General features: G+C 37.7%; 1 protein-coding gene across 1 annotated transcript; it reads right to left on the minus strand.

The window, feature by feature from the left end:
• Nucleotides 1–3,080: 3,080 nt before the first annotated feature.
• On the minus strand, nucleotides 3,081–25,050 carry ATG3 (autophagy related 3). Its single transcript, XM_009102537.4, has 12 exons — nucleotides 24,859–25,050; nucleotides 22,125–22,166; nucleotides 18,890–18,939; nucleotides 17,659–17,729; nucleotides 15,897–16,004; nucleotides 14,303–14,352; nucleotides 12,316–12,397; nucleotides 11,767–11,801; nucleotides 10,869–11,024; nucleotides 10,118–10,245; nucleotides 4,576–4,644; nucleotides 3,081–3,355 (listed from the first exon to the last, which is right to left on the minus strand). Exons 1-12 carry the CDS (start codon nucleotides 24,928–24,930, stop codon nucleotides 3,274–3,276), a joined length of 945 nt encoding a protein of 314 aa, XP_009100785.1. The 5' UTR covers nucleotides 24,931–25,050; the 3' UTR covers nucleotides 3,081–3,273.
• Nucleotides 25,051–25,224: the final 174 nt, after the last annotated feature.

The raw sequence follows: 25,224 nt of genomic DNA on the forward strand, positions 1-25,224 counted from the left end.
AAACATGTTTATTTTCTAAACACTGTAAAACCCAATTTCAGTGCTTTAACGAATCCAAAACCACTGGCTTGTGGACTAAAAAAAAATCCTTTTAAGGAACAAACAAGAATATACAAGCTTCCACTCTCCAAAATCTGCATTAATGATATTTCACTTAAAATTTTGGACTGATTCAAGTGAAGCCCATTTTTTTCTTCCTGTGTGTTTAATTTTTGCCAGAAAAATTTTGGTTTGACTCAACAAACAATTTTGCTCCTACTCATTGTTTGTGTTCTCTTGTGTTCCAGTTTGTCTTCTTTACTAAGAGATTTCTGTATTTGCCCAAGCTTACAACTGATATGCACCATGGGAGCAGCTGGCCTCATGCTAATTCAGTCTAGCAGCATATTCATCTTGGATTTCTTTCTGTAGAGAACAACAGCAAGGATACCAGTGCAAGAGTTTGCAGCTAGGAAGATTCATACTCTTTTCATCTTAGATCATCGCTGCAACTGAAATTGGACTATCAAAAAAGAGAGAGCCTCTTATCAAGTTGTACACACCTACTTCCAACAATAGAGATGATATTCTGATATTCTGAATGAATTCAATTTTTCGTCCTTTATACAGTTGAATTTCCTACATCTAGGTATCTTTTTTTTCCCCGCAAATAATAGACTTAAAATATATCTTGCAAGTTATGGCATAAAAGGCTATTTTTCACTGCTAGTAAAGCAGATAGGCATGTTTCAGAAAAAAACATGAAATCAGTAAGCTCTTAGCACAGTAAGACACTAAATGATAAGTGTCCCTACAGACCTCACAACATAGACAAATTCAAAGCATTCTAGTTCTCTGGCAATGGCTCAAGCTGTTTCTTAGCAAGCTGGTTAAACAAACTCTACTTTCCCACACCTAAAAATGCTGCCGCAGAAGGACAAAGTTGAAATTGCCCTGTTTGTTTAACACTATTTCCATCTTTCATTACTTGTAGCTGAGGCTTTGATCAAACTTTTAAAATACTAATACAGAACTGCACTTCCCACACTTACTGCTTTGATTTTTATCTTCGACATGTATTTTTTATTGGAAGCAAGTATTTATTGGTATTTTAAAAATTTTTACTATTATTATACTATTTTTACACTTAATGTACATTGAAGACTAGGTATCTGAAGTTTGACAATAAGCTGTGATGGTCATTATTTTACATCACAAAACAAAGGGCAAGCAAAAGCCATAAGAACTGTAAGGTGTGTCGTAGGAAAGTGAGCAGAGCAGAACTTCTCAGAAGCTCTTCTGATGCCAACACAAAATTCAGGTAATTAATAATCATGTAGGATTTGACAGGAGCTTTAATTGAAGTTACTATGTTTAAATGATTATAGTAGTTCCTACAGCAGCAATCTTCAGTTCTATCAGGAATTTTAAACATTGATCCCAAAGGAAGAGGAGGATTAAGGTACAGTACAACTGCTACAAGTGCACCCAGATTAAATTCGCTTATAAGTACAGCCAAGCAGAACACCATGGCTTAGTCACCATAGATTGGCTTTTGCAACACCAGACAGTGCAGGGCTAAAAATGCCATAAGGCACTTAGTATCACAGTGATGATGGAAGCCATTGGCAAGTTTTCTTCAGTTCTGCTATGCCTCTTTTTCTGTTAGGGTCAGAGAAAAAGGCCTTCTTTGGTTTATACATTAAAAATAAAAAATTATGCCACTTGCTTTCATCAAAAGCCTGACAAGGAACAATGTGGTATAACTTAACTTACTGGAGACTTATGAAACTAATTCACCTTCTTACAGGAGAAGAACAGAGATCTTCTAGGGAAAAGGATGTTTCAAAAGATTCTGATGCATCAAAGGAAGAAAATATACATCACTACTGATTATTTTAAGTCATACTCCGTCTCTTTGCTCCCCTATTTATTGGGTGGAGGACAGCGGCTTCCTTTGTTACCAGAAAGCCCAAAACATCTTTTGAGATTAGCCTCCTAGGCAAATTCCTATGGCATGACTCAGTGGGCGTGTTTAAGTTTTTAACAGGTTTCAGCCAGCATTACTCTTCACTTACATAGACATTGCTTAAGATATGTCCAAAAAAGATATGTCCAAGTGAAGACATATCAAGAGGAAAGTCAATTTTAGCATGGAACACACAACCTGATTATGTGTTCCCATGTAAGTAAGAGCATGGTACAAAGGACAGCAAAAACAGGGATCAGCTGTGGCAGCAGTGGGACCAGTCTTCCTACCCAACAGTAAATTCAGTCCACTGCAGACACCCAACTTCTAATTACCTTGCAGAATGAAAGATGGATGCTTGGGAGACAAAAGTGCTTTCCTGAAAGACAGTTTAAGTGGATCTAATGACTATAAATATATGCACAAATATATATACAGAGACATGATGGTCCTTTCCTCCAAGTTTCATTAATATAAACCTAAACATTTTAAAGGGCAGAAAGTGGCTGCTAAAGCCTGGATCCCTCTGCAATATCTGGATCCACAAACAACTCTATGCATGTTCATCACAAGGAGGAAACCATGCTGTTAGACTCGCAACTAGTGTAGCTGAGGCAGACAAATAATCAAGATTGAACCTTGCTCTGACATAGCAATCTTTTCTTTTACCGTCAAGCTGTATTTTTGTCAATAAGACTGTCCTTTATTACAAGAGAAACAGACCACATAATAAATATCCCTCCTCTGTCTCCTCAAATATTCCATCTCTAGTCTTCCTCAAGTGTAAATCACCTTTCAAAGACTGGTTAGTTACAGTTACTTGTTAAAGCTGTAGTCAGACTTTTTTAACAAGACAATCACTTATTTTTTTCATCTTTTAAAATATTCCTCCAGCTAGAGGATATATAGCCATTCATAGCTGGAAAAAAATCCCTCCCCAAAGCTCCCAAGTGAATTTAAATGGCAGGGGAGAAAATAAAAAAATGTACATTTTTAGGGATCAGCAACAAAGCCAAAACTTAGGCTTCTACTACAAAAGTAGATTTCAGTTTCTAACATACAGGAAAATAATCTCATGGAAGGAAATTAAGGAATTATGGATAAAAAAAATCCCACTTCTTAGTGCAGCATCTGTACTGGAATGAAAGTGATTTATTTATATTACACCGAGATTTTTATTAAAAAGGCTGGTAATGGAACATTTTATTTTAATGCATCAAGTTGATAAAAGATTAGTTACAGAAATTGTGTATAATGTATAAGTCACATGGATGGGTTATTTAAAAAAAGATTTGATAATTAGAGGAACACATCTCTTATTTTAGTTACATCGTAAAGTGCCTTGTGTAGTCGTATTCTATCGTTGGAATGACCGCCTGTACAAATTTCAAGAAAATAAGAAGGTACCTGAGTTTCTTATTAAGGAAAATGTACAATAGCTAGAAATCCAGCAAAACAAAGCAGAAGTCACAATCTTTCAAAGAACAATTCCCTTGTATATGTCACTTTCGAATGCATTCGAAAAGTGCAGTCTGGAGTATATTGAATAATTACAATCTAAAGTCCCTGTCCATGTGGGAAAGAGGCAGATAGGAAACTGAAAATTTAATAGAAATCACTACTTTCAATTGACTATCAAGTTACATTGGTACTGGGCGTAAGTAAACCCAAATATTTTGACAAAACAGTCTCACAGACCATTTCTTCACAAACAGAAGATGTATGCAAATGAGTAAAGACATGTTAAAAATATGTCAAGTGATAAAAAAAAAAAAAAAAAAAAAAGCTACTTGCAACTATTGAGGACGAGGAGACTTGAACAACCGCGACAGGCAAGTCATTTCCCAGTGAAGTTCCAGTTGCTTGTTGCACAAATTGAGCAAGTCTCAACTCATTCAGTAAATGAGAATGTTACTGACTCAAGACCTTTAGCTGCTCAGTAATTCCTGCTTATTTGCTCTACAGCAGCAAAGAACATTATTTTGAAAGGACACACTTGCTTTTATCACAGAGGTTGTTCCAGTCAGAAAGAATACTATTGATTACTGCAAAGCATAACTAAGATCACTCAGCTTCCTGAATGAAAATTTTAATTGCGAGGCATTTGATACTGATGTTCAGAGTGGTTTAAGTGATTTTCATTGTTTTTTGTCAGCAATGTTGTTTTACCAAGATATTGCTCACATGCAGAATAGAGAATAGTGGGACCTCTACACCTTTCACAAATTAATTTCAGATTAAAATCTAATACAAAAGCTGCTCTACTAAGCAGTGATTACACTCTGGATGGAGTCTGTGAGCCAACAGTCTCACCCTCCTACACTGGCATCTCCATTGTATGCTCACAGCTACCACCTTCACACCGTTACAAACAAGGGCTCAATCCTGTCCCTTCAAACCTAGCTGCCTTCCCTATTGCTCCTGCCACACACCACCTCATGTTCCCCCAAAAACTTAATGGAGTCTGTTTGCACAAAGGAGCTCATCCCAGAACTCCAGAAAGTGCTACCCCAAGCAGCTATTCATGGCTTTCACACATGATTGTCCTTCAGCTTATGAACCTTGAGATAACAGACCTTACACTGCAAGAAGTGTCCAAGAATCTGTGTAATAATGAAAAAGGATACATGTGAACTCCAAGTTCTCCCCCACCTTCTGCAACAGTCTCGATTATTTTCTTCATGACTTCTGCATGCCTGAAAAACAGATCAGAAACCAAACATTTTAAGGAAGATGCAACTCCCTCTTCATCGGGATAAATAGGTTTTGTGCAAATTAAATAATTTTGGACCATTACGTTCAGAAGCAGCAAGATGAAATTTTCAGTTTACAGAGAAAGTAAAATAGCAACAGTAAGTGAAAATTAATATTAAGTGATCAATGTAACATTATCTAACAGCTCCTTACATTCCCACAGAAAGCCAAAAATGATGTAAGCTTCAATGTAGGCACAATGTGTTATGTCAAATGTTGTACGCCCTAATGTAGAGTGCCATGAGAGTGAATGCATACTGCTTGACACCAGTAGAACTTTTAATTGCTAAATGCCAATAAAGCCCCCAGGTAAGTCCCTAAAAGGTAATACTGACCAGCAGCCAGCCACCAGAACTTCCCAGATGCCCCTGAAGATGATGTCTAGAAACTGCTGTATCATTTTTAGCTGCCTCTGCTGCACTCAAACTTGTAAAGCTTAAATAAGTTTAAAACACTAAAACAATTAATAGTTTCCTAGGAAAGGCTGATTAAATCAACCCTGCATAAATTCAGAAATATCGCTCTAAGAATGGTTAAGGGTATGGAAACTCTCTGATGGTAACTTGGGTTCTATAGCAAATCAACAGCTTCTACGCTAGTTTCTTCTTTCTTGTAACTCTATTATTGTAAACCACTGCAGGGAAAGATAAATACTTCTCAGCTGAGTTTTTACATTCTCATCAGTGACATCCCAGACCTACTATGAACCACACGATATTTGTGCACAAAGCTGGTCCTGGGAATGCAACACAAAATTACAGAATAGCCAGGGCTGGAAGAGACCGGTCATCATCTAGTCTAAAACACTCTTTGCTCAACAAGCAGTCAGCTAGAACAGATCACTCAGTGTTGAGTGCTATAACTTGTCTGCTATAGTTTGGAATATCCTTAATGACAAAGACTTCAAAACTTTTAATGACAAGTTACAATTTGGAAGTAATGTTCTTGCGTTCAAGGCAGTTCTTGTACCCCATATACTAAGGGATGAAGAACATGTCAAATCAGAGGGGAGAACTACTGTATGTTAAATTATGTTTTATTTATGTACCTTTAACACAAACTCACAGGTTGTATAATTATCTTACTTTTATCTATACTTCAGCCTTGTTTTAAATAGAGGATTCTGCAGGAAATCTTCACCAGCGACGTAGTACAGGGCTATGGGTGTCCATCTACACAGCACTGCAGGTAAGTAAGCAGCAGCAGTTTAAAATACCCCTCCCAAAACAACCAAAGTGCCAACTGAAAAGAAGGATGAGTGGGAAGCAGAGTTTGCATAACTTTCTGACTATGTCTTGATACCAGTATGTCAATCTAAATAGCTGACCAGCAACTGGCATTTAGTAATTACCTCCAAAGTTAATCATTCTGCCAGTGGCTGCAAACAAGGAAGGAAGCTGTTGCAAAGTTACCAAGACAACTGTTAACAGGAACATGCAAGTCTGGGGAAATATTAAAGGTCAGCATTTGTCATTTACTGCTAATCTTTGCAAGTCAACTAACCCTCAGAGCTGACTCCATTTCTGGATCCCCACGATGCCCTGTGGAACACATGCCATTTCAGGTGCCAAGGCCAGCTGCTTCTCTGTAGGAAGCTGGCCACTGCCAAAACTTAAGTTTTGACCTTATGCATAACTGTGGACTGTTATGTTTTACTGGCAGAGAATACAGGTCACCATGCAGCCATTAGAAGTCCTTAACAGCATTCTGACTCAACTTCATACATCTTAATGACATTTGGTGTTTTTTGTTTTCTAAGAACTATTCGGTCCCTAAAATTCTATAATGGCCACAGAGTAATGGTCATTCTCACTGCCATACAGTTACTCATGAAAAGCTTTGCAGGTGCTTTATAAACTCCATAAAGTTTGTTTCTTGTTTTCAGCGTCCTTCTGTATTTATATATTTTATGCTCATTCTTGGAGGAATGAACATAAAATATATAAATACACTACAAAGGAAATAAATAACTTTTGAAGAAATGTAAGCTAAAATACCCTGCTATCTAGAAATCTTTCCCTGCAGATATCTAGAGCACATTAGAAGCAAAAAGAGTTCAGAAGCCTATCACTATTCTGAAATGGAGACAAATAAGTCCTTGGAATCAGTGCAAGAGATTACGATTAAATAGTAAATGTGTTTAGTAGTTAACCTGTTTGATAGGCCCTTCATAGCATACAAAGAAAAAGACGAGATTTGTGATTAAAGCAGTTTACAGCAATTAATGAGGAAGCTGACAATGTTCCTCCCAGTACCATAAAAACGCTGACAAGAACTACAGCTTAGAGAAGAGCTGTAATTTAAACAATTTTCACTAACTACTCAAAATAGAAGCCATCTTAAGCAGCTTACAGTGGCATCTGACTGCTGTTTCTTTCCTTTCTCTGACACCTGACATGAGGATAAGCACATAAAAATGTTTGGAGTAAATATCCTACATTACACAATTTCTATAACATGATGGGAAGCAACAGCAGCAGATATAACTAAAGACTCATAGCTCCTAGCTGAATTAAGAACAAAGCAACAGTTTGGCTATTGGTTTTTATCCAGACGCCCAGACCTTCTTAGCTGTTAGCCTTACCAATTTAAAAAAAAATAGAATAGCTTACTTGGAAAGTAAGAAAACATTCTCAAAACCTCCATTTTAGATATGCTGTTAGTCTCTTTCTTCACAGCCTCAACACTATCTTTTAAATTCCTTCCAGTGTTAAGAAGTTGCAGATCCATGACATCACTTTTTGAGAAGGGCAACAGTTTCCTCCATTTTTAAGACTAACAACAGACCTGTTTCACTTTACTATCATCTCTTTCATGCCTAAAAAGCTGAAACAAGTCTCATGATGTAAACCATTCCTTCAAGCATAAGTGTAGATTATATAACAAAGGAACTGGCACTTCACTGGCTTCAGAGGAAGTGAAAACACGACCACAGGGCTCTCACCTGTGAAGAGACTCAAACCAAATTCACAGATTAGCAGTGCACTACTGACACCTCTGCAGAATAGTAACTAAAATTAAGCAGATAAAATTGGAGCCACAGCCTAGTATAAACCCCGTAGTTCTACCTAGTCAGTGAGGGCTATCATGCTGAAATATCTCTGCTTCTTTGTTCTTAGAGTGCCCTCCAAATACACATCAACAGGAGCTTCTTCCTAAACAATTTCTAGCAAGGCTTCCAGCAAACACAAAGTAAATTAAATTTTGGCTTCAGGATTTTTTTCTTCCTTTTCTCCTAATTATCATCTTCCCAGTCAGTCTGTTAAGACCTCCTACATTCCTCCCATTTGACACTTCATCAAAAACACTAGTTGCACCAAAAAGATGCATCCATTTTTTGCCCAAAATCATTCGGACAGCAAACAATAATAACTAACAGGTTGAGATTAAAACTGGTATGTTCATACAAGGTACAAATCATAAGAACACCTTACTAGATTCAAACCAAAGATCTACCTGGTTCTCCTCCCTATTTTATAGTACATGCTCAATAAAGATGCTGGAACAAGCACGTCATACATGCTCTGTCCAAAGCATTACTAGAACAGCATTTCCAGCAGACTGCTGGAAATTACCCAGGGACTTTCTTATTCTGAACCCTTCTAGTAACTACACATTTAATAACCTTGACAAATTTTTATTTCATTAACATACTATTGCTTAAATAAGTACTTAGTTTAATTGAGTGGTGTGTGCAGAAATTAATCCTTTCTGGCTTTGAAAATGCCAGCAGAGTAGCATTCAGTGCCACCAGTTTCACTGTTGGAAGAAAACTTAAATCCTATTACTTCACCTCCCGCGTCATTCATAGTGAAGGTCACTGACATCATAACTCCCTGCTCAGCTTTTTTAAAATATTAAAGGACACAGATTATTCAATCCTTTCTTATGGGAAAGAGCTTTATAACTTTAGTTACTCCACACAACTCTCCATATATTTCCCAGTTTTAATCTTCTTTCACCTCACAGACAACAGAACAGATGACCAGAGCTGTACTCCAGTATTCAACATGTGGTGGTCCCATGTTGAATACTGGAGGACAGTACAGATTAACAGAGGCCTTATGCTGTTTTATTTTCTATTCTTTATCATTTGCTTTGCAGTTCTTCCAGTTCTGCTTCTTGTACTACTCTTGAGCACCCAGACTGACATTTTCGTGTTAATGCAGACTTAAACCTGATGATTTAAAGACCAAAAATAAATTTTACTACTCCAAAATTTTTAACTAGACCACTAGAGGGGAAAAAAATTACTTCCCAGTACAACGGCTTCTCTGCTCAATACTCTCCTTATGTAAGTCTGACTGCTTGGCAAAACCAAACACTTTTGAAAAGCAGTGGCTAACGAACTGTAAACTGCAAGAAAGATGATATACAGATTTACAAAGCACATGAATATATAGCCTCTTAAGACCAAAATTAGCCATAAAATACTTGTTGCAAAGTTCCCTTGCTCTCTTCCCTAAAGGCTGATCAACAAATAAATGCTAAGTCAGAAGCTTAGAGTTCAAAGAATGCTTTGAGTCTGTGGAAATGACCACAAGCTTGTCAACAAGTTGATTATTTGACACTCAGCTAGTGACATGGATAGCCTAAGTGTTTAAGTCAAAGGAAATTAAATTTAAACTGGCAATCTGAACTCTAAATTTTCTTCTTTTAAACATATGTAATCATACAAGGAGTATCTTTTCTTAAAAGGTAAAAGCCCAAATTTGTACCTCCAGGAACTTCATATTGTCAAGAATTACACTGTTTCAGATACTGACTCTGTATCACTAAGACAGATTTTGTATAACCTAAAAAGTTGTTAGGGACTACATCTAAGACAAGATGCACCCTTCAAAGACGTAGAAAAAATATCTGTTCAGCAAGTCGAACTACAGGCTGTCTATGTCTTGGGTGAGAAACATGGAAAATACTCAAAAAAACCAACTGTGTTTTGCAGTTGTGTTCAACAAATACTTCAGTGTGACAATCACAGGCTCTCTATTAATCACTGCAAAATCTGAAGGGGAGTGGGAGATAGTTAGCATAAAATAGGAAACTGCTATTTAATGTTCAAATAGCTTTCTCAGCTTCCAAAAGTATACACTGTACCTCTACTCTTTCCAAAAAGTAGACAAAAGGATCAAACTTTATTTCATGGAATTCTGGTAGTCTGCCACCTCCTGGAGAACACAGGGAAGATAAGTTAAAAAAGCAAGTTGATCAGAGAAGACGATAAGTGCTGCAGTGAGCATTGGAAAGAACTCAGAGAACTGCTGATCCCTTCCTTTTATACTGCCTCAGAAGCTAACATATCACTACAGCAGCCAATTGTAGAAATATGTCCAGAAGACCTGAAAAAAATCCTTAACAAGAGCAGTGAAGTGGCTTGTATCTGCAGGCTGTATCAGACCAGAAATAAAGACTTACCTGCATGGATGAACTGAACACATGGGAGGTGGAGGAAGATGAGGATGGTTTTCAATGGTCACTGTTTTTTTGACGTGATCTTGACTAATATCTTCATACATATGCTCTACTGTTAAAGGCTGCCGCTGCTAGAGAGGAACAAGGAACACGAGACCAAAAGCGTTACTAACAAAGAATCTTGCTTCTTTCTAACATCAGTAACAAATGATGCCCCAAAAATTACAGACATCTAAAACATAAAGGTTCTGAAGGTACAGTGAAAGAACTGTGTTAAAATCCATAATGTAAAAAACAGTACTGCACAGATTTTCCTTTGAGTGGTATAGTCAACGTATTTAACAACCAACTAGGTTCCCACCTTGGTATTTGAGCAGTGGGTCCTACACAACTTTAACTCAAGAAACCTAGTGATTAAAGGGAAGAATTATTAATATATTCCTTTTTTTCTGAAGGAGATGAAAGGACATACCTGCTTACTTGACTGAGTTTACTGGGGTAATTACTAGTTCTACAGTGCTAACAAAAACACCAGTGGCTTCCTTCAAAATGTGTTATCATGTGCAGTTTTCAGTGAATTGTTCCAACTTGTTGCAAGTACAATAAAAGTCCTGCCTACAAGCCTATATTGCTTAACGGTTTTCTCACCATTTTTTCCTTTACATTTCTATTGTGAATAAGCAACAAAATAGCCTATTTAATACAGTGAGCCTAATTTCACCGAAGTAGGAAAAAAAACCCAAAATAGATATACCTCATCATATCCAAATAACCAGAGCCTTGGAGTTTGGTAATACTTGTCATAAGTGATGTAGAGGTCATAGGTTCTAGTCTGTAGAATAGCATCTTCCCCTCCAACATCAACTTTAGTTTTGTTAGCTTCTACAATCTGTCGTGTGTCAAGCGTTGCCTGGTTCAAGGTGAAAATAACAAGATTAGAATAATCTTTCTTGAGTTCCCTCCTTTCCCATCCTAAATAGTTATGTAAAACTGTAAAACTTTTAATAATGTTCTTAAGTGGGCACAAAAAAACCCCAACTTATGGTTTATTTTTATTTCTAAATTAGGAGCATCAGTTTCTCCCCCAAAAAGTACTTTTTGTTTTATTTTTGGGGATTTTTTTTTTACTTTTCAAAAAAGGTCTGATTTCTTAAGGAAGTAGGCAGCTATGTTGTTACACTCCCTACCTGCTTTCACAAACAACAGACAATTCCAATGAAATTCAGAAGGCAAAGGTCACAATTTGTACAGGTTCAGGAAGACCTTAGCATAGTACCACAAATAATGAAGCCTTCTGTTTTCTATATAAAAGTCTGATGGATTGGTGTAATCTACTAAACCTACAAGGCCACTCATCCTCCCTGTGTAAGCCCCAAGAACCATGACTGCATTTTTTAACTTTTCATGAATACAGCGTCATGTGTACAAGCAGAGCAAAAAGGCTTAGCAAAACGAAGGAAAATTTCTGTGGGAAAAATCTTTGAGGACCCAAGGGTTCAAGTTAATGCAGTAGATTGGCAGGAGACAAATCTGTAGAAATCCAAGCTCAGTATCCCTACTACTTATAAGCTTGTTACTTCAGCCATTTATCATTATTTTTATTTTGTTTGTGCTTATATTGTAACAGGCAAGATAGAGAACTGTTCACTCACATCATCTGTCTCCAGTAGCCCACTTTCTTCATATTCTGAAAAGAAGACCCATAAAATTCTGTGTTCAGCTTGTAGCCAGTCATTGTATTTGTCATTCATAAACAAATATTTAAAAAAAATCTACATGTATCTAAAGAAGTTTTATTCAGGTAACCTTCCTAATTCCCAAACCAGACTATCCCATTTTAAACACAAATTGGACCAAGAATACAGTAAGTAGGTGCAGCTATATTTCAGTGATTTTATATAGGCAGATTGAGTTTAAGTCTAGGTACAAAGCTGGAAGGAAGCTGTGCTAAATCCCTAATTTATACTTTCTTAGATCTGTTCTGCTACACAGTTTTCCAATCACTAACATTCAGTCAGGTTTTCCACACACAAGTTCGAGTAAGCATGCATCAATAAAACCATACAAAGGATGCTGAAGAGCACTGGTCTACCGAAATTTTTCAGCATGAATTCCTTGCAAAGAATGAGTGGTGTTTTAGACTGTACTGCTTTAGTTAAAGACCTGAAATAAAATATGTCCCATCCAAGTTAAGGAAATACCTTCCATGTCTGCAGCTTCTCCTTCATCTTCCTCGTCATCATCTTCACAAGATGCTGAACATTCTGGTATTTTTATATTATCCTTTAAAAGTTAAATTGAAAATACTGTTTTAATGACTATTGCATCTACATAGCCTAACAGCCCCAAAAAATTGAAGTTGTTAAGTCCAGTCAACACATTCAGTGAGCCAGAATGATAATTTCTGAAATATTAAGGAGGACTACACTGAACTCAAATATTTGCTTAATAACTCATCCTTGTTTCAAAGTCCTAATATGACATTAAAAATCCATTTTAAAAGTTTTCCTTTGACTTTGCAATCTGGAATTAATTCCTGAACAAAGAAAAGCAACCATGGTGTTAAACAATCAAGAGATCAACCTATCTCAAATGAAAAGCAGTAAATAAACAGCTAAGACTAAACACGTAGGTTAAGATTTTTTTAAGTTCTAACCCACAGCCAACTGTGCAGCAGTTATCATAAAATATCTCAAGGATGGGACACATAAGGATGATCAAGTCCAACCCCCTACTCTTTGTGGGACTACATAAACTCTATTATACGACTAAAAGTGTCACCCAGTTTCACAGACTGTGAGCCCTTTCCCCAATTGTTTTAAAATACAAGAGAGTCACAAAAGGTATCACATTTTGATATAATTCTGCAATGAAAGAATTACAGTCCAACAGAAACTAATACAGCACAAGCCCACAGGTAACTTTTGTTAGTTATGCACAGCATAGAATCCAATGGACAACTCCAAAGAAATTCAGAAAGTAAAGGTCTTAATTTACAGAGATTTCATCAAGATTTTAGGAGAATACTCCTAATAACTACTACAGTTAAGAAGCTCCTCTAATTCTGAGCATGAGATTTTTCACTTAAAAAGCCCAAACCACCAAAATCAACAAGAAACTAAGTGACAAAGTGCATTGTCAAACAGAACATCAGACGGAAAGAGTTGTCCTCCTGGACTGGACCTGCAAGCAAGCAAGTTTTTCTACACACAATAGAAATAAAATCCAATGCAAAACACACAACAGCAATTACGAATCAAAGTAACATTCTGCAAGTACTGTACTTTGCAGAAAAAGTGGTCAACTTTAGTTATTCCTTGAGTATTTCTTCCACCCTCATGTTACTGACTTGTAAAAAAGCAGTACTTTTACTATATTCAGCAAAGTAATTTGAAATACCTGAACTTCACTGTTCATCAAATCAATAGCATTTTGAGCTGTTTATAATCATGCAGTAGCATAGGGCAGCCCATTTTTTCTCCCTAATTTTAGAATCCAAAGCTTCTGGGATGCCCACAGACAGAACTCCCCATACAAATTCATCTTTAAAAGCATTTTGTGTCTTTGTGACTTTCTTCATGTTTCTTAAACATGTTAGCCAATACATTTGCATTTCAAGTACTTCCTGAGGAATTAAGTTTCAGGTCTGTTTCCTGGTGAAGTGACCTTTTGGAAACATGCAGAAACTGAGGACTTCATAACACGTACACATTTAAACAAGTAAAGTTCTTCTAAACTGAAGGGCATAAACCTGTCAAACTGGACCAATGTGCTAAAAGTCTATTCCTATAGTTGAAGATCACAAAGAAATACTTTACATTCCCACAATATTTTTCCACATAAAAATTTCTTTAAATTGAATTTCCAAACACTAATGTCTTGGAACACAAATGTGTGACATCAGCGTAAAGAGAATTTCATTTTCAGTTTGTAGAAGCCTGGCCCAGGAGCACACTGGCTGAAGACATTTCAAAAAGACAAATGCCTCAATAAACACAACAATAAGGAGATGCACATGCTTAGACCAATATGGCAGGCTCTGAGGGTCATGTACATCTGCAAAACAATTCATGACAAAGTATAATTTAATCTTTCACAGGGAGTACTAGAGTACTAGATTGACACTGGTAAAACTACTATTACCTTCAGGTCTGGAATAAAGCAACAGAAAAGTTTAGAAACAAGTACCTTACTGTCTAGTGTGATCTCTTTAACTGCTTCTGTGGCACCCACTATACCTGTAAATTGAACAGGAAGTTTGTGTTAAAAAAGCTTTGTTCTTGGTTAGAGAACAGCATAGAAAGAGTTTACAAGGATTTCAAAAGCAGTGTCTCATCTTTCCAAATCACATCTCAACAACCCTGATATGTGAAAGGCTGTTCATTTGGTACTGGACATCCCTAAGCAAACCATACCAGTAACACAGAGCGCCACATCACATATGTGCCGTGTCTTAAAAAATCCATGATGGAACTCTGTGAATTTGGACTTCTATTTTAAGGTATTTTTGCATAAAAGTGAATTCAGGAGAGGCACTCACATCACAACAATGAAACTCAAGTTCATGAAAATGCAGGCAATTATAAATATTTCTGAGCTTCCTAAAAGCAGTGACAAAGCAAAACGTAGCACAGCACTCAGTGCTTTTAGCTGAGGAGAACCAGGGGTATAAAACCACCCCAAATCACGGAAGTGTCCAATCTTGAGATCCTCCCCGTTAGCCTTCTTGTCTTACTGCAGTTCTCACACACTGCCTTTTGGGATACATGCCAAGATTCTCCTTTGACAGAGTACATTTATCTGACTAACTCGTCAACTGTGAAAACAGGTTTTATCTCATTTGACAGCATTTAGAGACCTGGCAAGGTTTAGCCAGGGTGCTACAGCTGTGCTGTACTGTATGGTGCCCAAACCAGTCAACTCTAAAAGGAAAAACCTGGCAGAGGAGTCTATTCACAGCAGGGATGGATACTGCACACTTAATTCAAGGACATGACAAAGCTATTCTAAATTATTTCTTTGGTGTGGGGGCATTACATTATGAACTATGATACCTTTACGTATTGCCAATGATGAAAAATGTTTGTCTACAGAAATAAAAAGGCATCATCTCCAACCCTTTTTCTCCCCACCCTCGCAAACTATTTAGAGAACTTTCTCCACACTACAGTAAAAAATTTACACCAAAGAAAGTAAAAACTTGGAGGAGTACTTTTGGAAATGGTGGAGAAAACATCATTGAAGGACAGAATTGTATTAACACATGATAGAACATCATGAAACAGATTCAAACTAATGTAATTGCCAATTAGAGAAAAACAGAAGTATTTTTAAGACACTGTGCTAGAAAAGCCAGTGAGATAGATTCATATAAGCAGCATTTTTTAGACTTCTTTATAAACACTAGCTCATTTAAGGCCTTATTGTAAAATAAGACCATCTCCCACTCTCATCTCTGTACTTAATATCTTTCTTCGAAGTACAGCATCCACAATTTAAACTAACATCATCTTCACAGGATTTCCTTACTAAGGAATGAGTCACTACACAGCTCATATTTTAAAATGATTTCCTAGAACTTTATAATCTCTGAAAAGGAGCCTGTTTCAAGCCACTCAGTTAAACACTGTGTACCAATCAGGTGGATAGCTGATAATGTAACTATTTCCTCCAGACTACATGCTGGTACACAGACGTGTATTTAAGAAAGATTTTACTTTCTAAGAGTGGAAACTGAAAATCAGATTGCCAAATACAAAGCCTGCAGTAAGACCTTAAATACCTGCATTGTGAAAAGTGTCTACCCATCCCCCATCACCATCATCTTCTTCTATAATTGCTTCCTGCTCGTCTGAATACTCCATCTGCTTACACCTTTTATAGCACGGCACTACAAAAAAATGACAAAACAAAAAGAACGCAGTCAGTAATTCTTATACAAAACCAGACTGGAGCATGATATTGTCCTACAAGGCCTTCTAAAATGTGAAAATCTTTCATATATCTCTATTTAAGGAATCCTAAGGTTGTATTTCAAATGCAAAAGTATGAACTTCCAAAAATATGTTGATATGCTGTACCACATATTTTACTCAATGTAAAATACAATGATTGCTGTAGCCTTAGAAGTTCATCTTTCTGTTAAGTATTAGAGCAGTTTCATCCAATCTCTTAAGGATTAGAAAATAATTAATTTCTCATTTGCTACCAACTGGAGAGAACCTGTAAGTTTTCTCCCTTAGTTGGTAAACAACTAAGGACAACTTTGCCTTGATTTTCATCAGTTTTTCAAACTCATTTAGGTTTTAGAATTGTGCTAAAAGTTTGCAGCAGCTACTTATGCAACACATTAGGTATGTTTAATTACAATTTAACGTCTAGAAGTTTAGAAGGTCAGAATTCATGCGATATTAAGAATAACTTCTGCCATATGCATTACAGAGCCATTTAAATAGAGACTTAGATAATGTTTTCAGAAAATAGTCAAAGAAAGACTGAATATCTGATCAAGGCAAAGCAGGCATTTTCCAATAGTGTAAACAAGCATATGTAGAAAATGCTCCTTTCTTTTCTACTAATGTGGAGAAAAATAGATCTGCTGCATGAAGTGCAGCATTTGAAAACTGCTCTTTAACCTTTCAGAAAGGGATAAAAGAGGTGTGAAAGTCAAAGTGAAGTCATCCAAAGACTTCTAAAATGAGGTCTGTAGGATGGTTCCCAGTCTCAACTACAGCCCATAACTTTTATTCAGGTGGGAGCCCAATGTGACACCAGCAGCAGGAAGCACATTACTCTGCAATGTGATCAAGAGGATCAGAGCAACAAGGAAGTTCACTACTGTAGCAATTTTCACATGATAGTGCACTGCAAGACTCCAAAATCAAGCGAGGAAAATCCAAGTATATAATACAATCCTCTGCAGGCAAAAAATTCTTCAGGCTTTCTTAGTGCTAATGCTTCATCTAATAGCTTTGACACACTTTGATGCGAAATCTGAAAGATTTCCCCATAGTTGTTCCAAAATGTTATCCTTCTTATCCATTTAAAAAGTCGTCACCACATGTATTATATAAACACAACTGTGAAGCTGAAAAAAATTAATTCAAGATTGTATTTATATGATTCTAATTGACAAGGGCATTGACATTAACTACATATTTGAATTAGAAGTATCAGTGTCACTATGAAAAACATTTTGGGAACTCTTTAATAGCCTGAGTTTCCAAAGGAATGAGGAAAATAAACGTATCTTCATTTTATACACTGAACATGAGCTGAAGTAAAAACAGACAAAGAGGTTAATAATGTTTAAAGTTCATTTATACTTCATCAAGGCAAGCTTTATGTCTCATATAAAGCTCCATTATAAAGTAGTCTAAGAAAAATAATTAAGGAGTGCAGGACAAACTTCTTTAATATTGCAAAGCCAGAGCATCCGAAGTGTGAGGTATTTGCTTTCCCTATCAATACAATTGGTAAAGTTGACAGCACAGTCAACCATACCGTCAATTCTACGAACACTTATATTTAAATTTCAGGCTTACCATTTTTAGTTACCAGAAACTGTTTGTCTGTTGGCAGATAAGCTTTGACTTTTAGTTCTTCTCCTGAAGCCCTGTAAAATGAAGTGCACCATTTGAGAATTTGATGACCTGCAAACAAAAGAACCCTTCTCTTTTCACGTTGTGTCAAGAACATTTTATATAATCCTCTTGACCTATTCTCAGAATTGGTTTGCTATGACTTTACTCTTCCCTACATACATTTGGTATGGTGTTAGAAAGCTTGGCCACCTCTGTTCCGAGATCAAAACCATTTTATGCCTTCAAAACTATTCACCTTGAGATGGCCAAGCAAAGATGGGTTGACAGAATAATCTATTCTATATAAAATTTTCTAGGATCAGCAACAACAAAGAAGCAAACATCTGAAGAAAGCAGCTTCACAAAAGCAAGAAACAGACCTCTATAAATACAAAATCTATCCATAGTCACTAGTGCTTAAGTACTCTTAATTTCACATTATTCAAGCATTTGCCTTCATCTTTAGTGGGTTTTGGTTCAAAGTAAGAGTAACATTCTAAATAGCCCATTCCAAACTGCTGCCAGACTCAACATCATGTTTTCTCTGAAGGAGGTGGCAAAGGGGTAGGGAAACAATGATTCAAACATAGTCATTTTCCCTTCACCAATTCGAGGCTCAGAGAGCCAAGACCCTGATGATACCAACTGCACAGACAATGCTCGTTTAGGAGCAGTTTCATCATGTAAGACATGTTTGCTTCCAGTAAAACATAAGGAAGCACCTTATTTGTACCCTTACTGTACACTAAGCTGAAGGGATTTCTAAAGGCAAACACTGCACAAAGTGAACTGCCGTGGGCTAACCTGAATACATTTATTAACAAATGCTTGTCAAAATATACCATTTACAGCTACTGCCTGGCAATTCCAGTTGCACATGGCCTTTGCTTTTTCAATCACCAAGACAAACCCAGGGAGACATGCTGCCACTGCAGCTAAGCACTAAAAGCATTCACAGTGTATAACAGACTGTTTCTCCTAAAACCTTAGAAAAACAAAAAAATAATCTCCAAGCAAATCCGCACCTTAGCTATTACCATAAAGCAATTAGTAAGCTCCATAGAGCCATCATAAAAGTTTTGCTGGAAAAGTACACTTACTGCTCTGACAACTGTATGGCTAAATCCAATGGAAACACACCAAAGCACAGGCAGGAATGTCAGCTTTCTACAATTCTTTGAATTTTCCTTACCATTGCCAAGTAGGACAGTGGTGAACTAAGTGGTCTCCAGCTGCAACAAACTGTTAAGGTAGGAAAAAAAATTACTGTTACATATGGCCAAAGGCAACAATCTCAATTTTTTTTCTCAGCATTAGTATTTCAGTTCCACATTCCTCTGACCAATTAACTGCGTAATTAACAAATGTTTTAATCAGATTGATTCTATATTTTAACCCCATATCTCAGTTAACCATGAAAATGCAAAGACTAAATCAACTTCACCTGAAATGCTTACTAAGCCCCATAGCAAATTCAGTGTTTCAAAAGCTGTGATACTACCTGCCTGTCTAGTAAGAACCAAATAGCATCTGGACCTAGTAAGACTGTTTACTCTGTAAGAATGAAATTATTTTTATTTGCCGCTATTCAAACTTTTGCAAAGATAACAAAGAGCTTAATGTAAAAAAAAAATAAAGTTTAATTCTCTCTCCTTTTTCAAAACAATTTTGCAATAAGAAAAGCAAGACCATCAATCCACTGAATCACTAAGAGAACTACAACAAAGAAATAAATAGCACAGATTTTCTATAATGACCATCACTATAATAGCTGATCACTGATGTAAACTAAAAATAGATTACCACTTACTTAGTACACTAAAAATCTTATCAGTAACTTTGTTCTGAAGAAATAGTTTTCAAAAATATTCACTCTGCTTGTTCTTCGTATCAAAAATGAAGCCTGTTATAAAACTGCTTTATTATTTCAGAGTGACACTGTCATGTTAAACTTGCCAGCAATGTGTACAAACTCAAAACAAACTTGTGTACAAACTCAAAATTCATGCAGCAAAGTCTAACCCTCTGGGCTTGTCGTTGTACACATAAATTGAGGAAGGCAAGCCTGCACTCAAGTGATTTTTGTGGGCTTTGCAGCAGTCCCTTTGGTATATGAGGTGCACAGCTGTTGCTGCAGGTGCTCTCTTGTCTTGAAGTGCCAGTTTATACAACCACCCTCCCCAGCTGCCCGGGAGCTGCTGCAGTGTGACATAACAGGCTTGCAGCCAGTCACAGCCATTTCCTCACCCCATCCTCCAAAGGGAGGCGCGGATCAGCACAGCAGAAAACACCACAGTGCACACTGCACACAGATTAACAGGCTTAATCTCTGCAAAAGTGCTTCCCTTTCACCTATTTTCAACAGAAACCTCCAGCAAAACTGAATCCTTTAAAAACTCTCCCAATACACACAGAAATTTTAAAACTCATTATCTCTCACATAGTAAACATAAATGAAACTCCAGAACTATTTAAAATTCTCTGCTCAAGGAATTGGAACTCTGTTTGTGACAGTAATGTTGAAATACATTACTAAAGATGAAAAACCAGCATAGTTTGTGGGTCTAACAGATACATAGTTCTAAAACAGCATTTGAAATTTCACCTACATTTTTTTCACCTTAGGCAGCAAAATTATGTCACTGGTTTCACTTTCTATTTCTCAAGCAGTGATGCTACCTCAGATCTGAATCAGTACTGGAAAGTGGAAGGAGATCAGTTTTAGGACATCTTATTTATAGTCCTGAAGAGAACGATTTTAAGAATTTCCCTGTATTTACACACACGATTAAAACAGGTGTCATCTTTTGGAGGTATTAACTAGAAGAACTCATGACAGGCAAGAATTTTTTGAAAATAAATCAAGTGCACAGGTAAGTGAAAAAAGGGAGGAAGTGCTGAGTTTGATTAATGAGTCATCTTTAGTCTTAATTTATTCATCCTCAGAGGCAAGCCACCGGAACCCCACTAAAATCTATACACCAGTTATTGTCTCAGACTAAAATACAGCTTAAATTACCCAAGAAATCCAAACTCATTCAAAAACAACACCCTAGTGTCATTATTTTTCTTTAGCAACCATTCCTACATAAAGACTGTCAAAGAGACAATCAGCAGGTCCATGCTCCTGCTTCATCTAAATTTACCAAAAATTTAATCTTCCTGTATAACTGGTTCCCTTGACTTCTGTTTTGAAGGATCCAATTTATTCAACCCAGCAGCATCCAACTTGACACAGAGAACATGGACTATTCACATTCCTAGTGGTGTTAAAAGGCTAAAAACTGTTTAATGTAATACAGTGTGGTTCTTGCTATGCTCTATAGAAGGTGCCTTCTCTTACAATACTACTGCAAATTCTTCTCTCATAAACCACAAAGGGATTAAGAATTGGTAGAGCATTTGTCCAGACTTTCTCTGTTATTCTAGCTTATATACAATAAAGACTATGTATTATTGTTTAACATATATGAATATTTATACACACACACACATACAGTTAACAGAACACCATGGTGCCAAGCCTGTTTTTCTGTGTGGTACTTCTATGTCAGAGGGAGAGAATGAGTGTTTGCTTGCCAGGGAAACACAGCAGAAAAATACAGGTACCAGTATTAGTTAAAATACTTCTGTCCACATTATCTACCTGAATCGGTCATCATTTGTTCATTCTTTTTTCCATCTCATTGTTACGATTTTTACTGTTTCATTTTTCTTTCACTCTACCTAACAGTCTTGACACTGTTTTATTAGAACTCTGTAAAGACGAAGTATTTGCAGATCAGTAGCACTTCAACATGAAAAAAAGCGTAAGGGGGAAATTAAAATAGCTCAACACAGTCAGTGTTCTTACTGTTCCAGGAAAAAAATCCTGTTGTTCTTTTTCATTGGAGTTCTCAAAAAAATACAACTGCTTGGTAGCAATTCAAAATACAGCCAGCCTAAACCAGCCTATAGAGAAGAAGAGGGAAAAATAATAATCATTGGATACACGGTGTGGAGAAATATATGTAATGATCTTCACAGAACCACGGAAGGTACAAAAACAGAGGTAAGCAAAGACTGTTCCAAAGATAAAAGCTCCCCTTCAAGTTCCTCAGCAGAAAGATTTTAAAAACCAATACATTCCTACTTCAGTCCTGAACTCCTGTGACAAATGAAGCTGTTGACCCAGCTTCTTTACAATCTTTTCACAGCATAATAGAGGAAAGAAGCATCTCACATTCAGATGCCTAATGCCATCTCAGGAGAAATTATATTGATCTACTTCTATCTGTAGAGTAAAAAAGGCCACTTAGAAATTTCACTCTGTGGAAATTGTTTCAAGAAGCAATAATTGGCAAAGACATGATCTGTTTAGCATGGTCATTTTGCATTAAAAAATGCATCATTACTTTCAAAATAAATTTAAGTTTCTATATACTTACTTCTTCAGGTGTAATTACTCCAGTTTCTTTAAACTTCGACTCCTGCAAGAGAAAAGTTTAGAAATTTTGAGAACTGCTGACAAATCAACACAATCCACTTTACTGGAAAGACAAACACCTTCTCTACTCTCATTTTGCAATTAGTTCTGTCCAGAGAGACAAGAATCAGCCTGGAGGCAACCTCTGCCATGACTGACAGGAAATTCACATTAGAAAATAAGGAAGTCAGGCTCCTCAAAATTACTTGTTGCAAAATATGAGGTATTATGAAAAATTATCATCTATACAAAAAAATTTTTTTGCTACTGCAAATTATAGCAATAAGGAAGAAGCACTCAGTAGTATGTTTGCCAGTAAGAAACAGAAAATCAGTTGGAATCAGTGATTTTAACTGTCAAGGACTCCAGAGTTCAAGGCATTGAAAAGCCCTGCAATGCATCAATATGAGGTTTTGCCGTTAAGTAAAGTCATGAATGAAAGACCAAACCAACTTTTCTCTGGGGTAGAAAAAGTTAAATACAAAGATTCAGTAATGTACTCTCTTTTAATGCCCATTTTTGTGCTTTCATCATGAACCCCATGGATACCGCTTCAGTTTTTGCATATTGTTGTGGGGAGTTCTCTGGATGAAAGAATAGATGAATAAGATGGTGAGCAGACACCAGACTTATTCCACATAAGAGAAATTAAGTACTTTAGCATTAAAAGCAACATTTATGAAGCTTAAGGATAACACATGTTGTGTCATATTCAAATCCAGACTAAGTGTATTATGTTTTGACTTCCGGTAGTTTCTTTCTTCAGAAAAACCTCAAGTACGAAGGCATCCTACTGTTCCCCAGCATCAGAGCTATTCAAAACCAGCTTTTGACAGAGAATGCAATTTCAACCATGGCATAGCTGACTTCCTGCCCTATGGAATCTATTTTTTTTCCCCTATGTAGACTAAAAGCATCAACTGAACATGTCTTGCTCCCAGCCACAACTGCACCAAATTCAACGAGCAAGAAAACATTGAACAAAAGCAGCCCCAGCTAAACTTGGTTATTTGAGTTCCTTCCCTCAGTGTGTGCTATCACCTGTGATACAGAAAATGAAAGGAGCACACCTGCTTCATACATACTGATTGCTATCTTTCTGTCTCAGTTCTAAGGAAGAAACCCTTAAGAACAAGTTAAAGATAACAGCAACTCTACAAACATTGTAACATTATTATATGCCAGGTGACTGAAATTCAAGTGATCTCAATTGCTATAAAACTCAGAATCTTCAATAACACACTGGGCAACACCACAGTGGAGACAACTTACTGGCTCCCCTCAAAATGAACCATAAGAAGTAGAGAACATGCACAAACTTGTGTGTCTGGAATTACAGAAAGAAAACATGTAAAATATCCATCCTCTGCTCCTTGAGGGCAAATAGTTCATTTTTCTGTGTAAGTAAATTCTTCAATTATGAGAGACGCAGGTCTAGTTTCTTTCAAAAATTACCAAGTTGGAGTATTTATTTCCCCCTTGTAAAGGGAACATATACACATAATATCAACACCTTCCATTTCTGGAAGGTTCTACTCCTACCTCATTACAATAATCCATCTGGACACAAGAATTCATCCACTATTACACCAGCTGTGCAACAACAACTGTACTACTGAACAACTCACTTCACCCTCCCATGGCACAACTTCATTGCAACCCAGACATTTCACACTGGTGGGCAACTCTAGGACCAGACGAGAGCATCCCAAACACGATAGAGGGACAAGTTCAATTAATAACTGACTGTCCCTGCTATCTACCCAGAGAAGTAAGCTGCAGGGTGCAAAGCACGTAAAAGGTCAAACCACAAAGTCACAGGCAAAGAGACTGTTGTCATAACCAAGTAGTTTTTTTTTTTTCAAAAGCAGGCAGAAGCATCAGAATCAGTAGTGAAAAAACTGCTGCCAAGTTAAGCACTTGTATAAAATTTGGAACTTAAAAAAAATTGTTTGCAAATAAGAGTCAGAGAATGGGATGTGGTATAACAACTGCAGAAAACCCTAATTTGTTTCTACCTAAATGTGCTGTAACATGACCTATAACAGATGTGCTGCCTACTTTTATAATGACCCAATGGCTCATTTCTGTTATTCTCAGCTACTTTGGTGCACAGAGGCTTGTATTAAGACTATAATTCTGACACAGGAACAAGCTGTGCTAAGTAAAACCTGCTCACACAACAAAGGTGTGGCTAATTTTGTTGTTTTAGTTTGGGGTTTTTTAAGTCAGTTGAAAAAGTTGCCCTTTACCCAAAATAACCATTGTAACGCAATTCCTGAAACCAGGCTCAAGCCTGTCTGTACAGTCAGATTTCAATTCCTGGACACACAACCACGTAAAATTTTCGTGACTTTTACAAAAAACGGCAGCACATTTAAGTAACTCCTTGAGAAGCAGGAGCAGCAACACCTGTTCTTCGAGAGGCCTACCCCTCCCAGGTGGATGCTCCACCCTCTACGTTATGTGAGCGCCAGCTGGGGTTCGCCCCATCCCAGCGCGGGATGAGGGCCGATAGCTGTGCCAGCACGCCCAGCACCGAGCCCTTCCAGACCCGCAGCAACGCAGCTCCTAGGGCCCGGCCGACAAGGGCACCGACAGCCGCCTCCCGGGGCTCACGCAGGGCAGTGCGCCCGCAGGCGGGGGCGGCCATGGGTGCCCCTCCTCCCCATCCCGCTCCCGCGCAGGACCAGCACCTTGAGCACGGGCGTGAGGTACTCGGCCACCTCCAGAGCCTTCCCCTTCACCGTGTTGATGACGTTCTGCATTGCGATGGTCGGTCGGACGGACGGACGGACGGACAGACGAACAGCGGCCGCCAGCCCCCAACCCTCTGCACAGCGCTCCCGCGGCCGCTGCCCACGTGACCCGCCCCTCACGTTCCTCCCACCCCCCCCGTCGCACGCGCGTGACGACACACGGTACGCGCGTGACGACGCACGGTGCGCGCGCGCAGGGCGGGAAAGCGAGGAGGGCCGGGGCGGGGCAGCAGCTTACGCGGCAGCCGGGGGGCGTGCGCGAGCTCGAGGGCGGAGCTCGCGCGTCCCTGGAAGTCGTGGGGG

The sequence above is a fragment of the Serinus canaria genome, chromosome 1 (genome assembly GCF_022539315.1).
Source record: "Serinus canaria isolate serCan28SL12 chromosome 1, serCan2020, whole genome shotgun sequence".
Lineage (NCBI taxonomy): Eukaryota > Metazoa > Chordata > Aves > Passeriformes > Fringillidae > Serinus > Serinus canaria.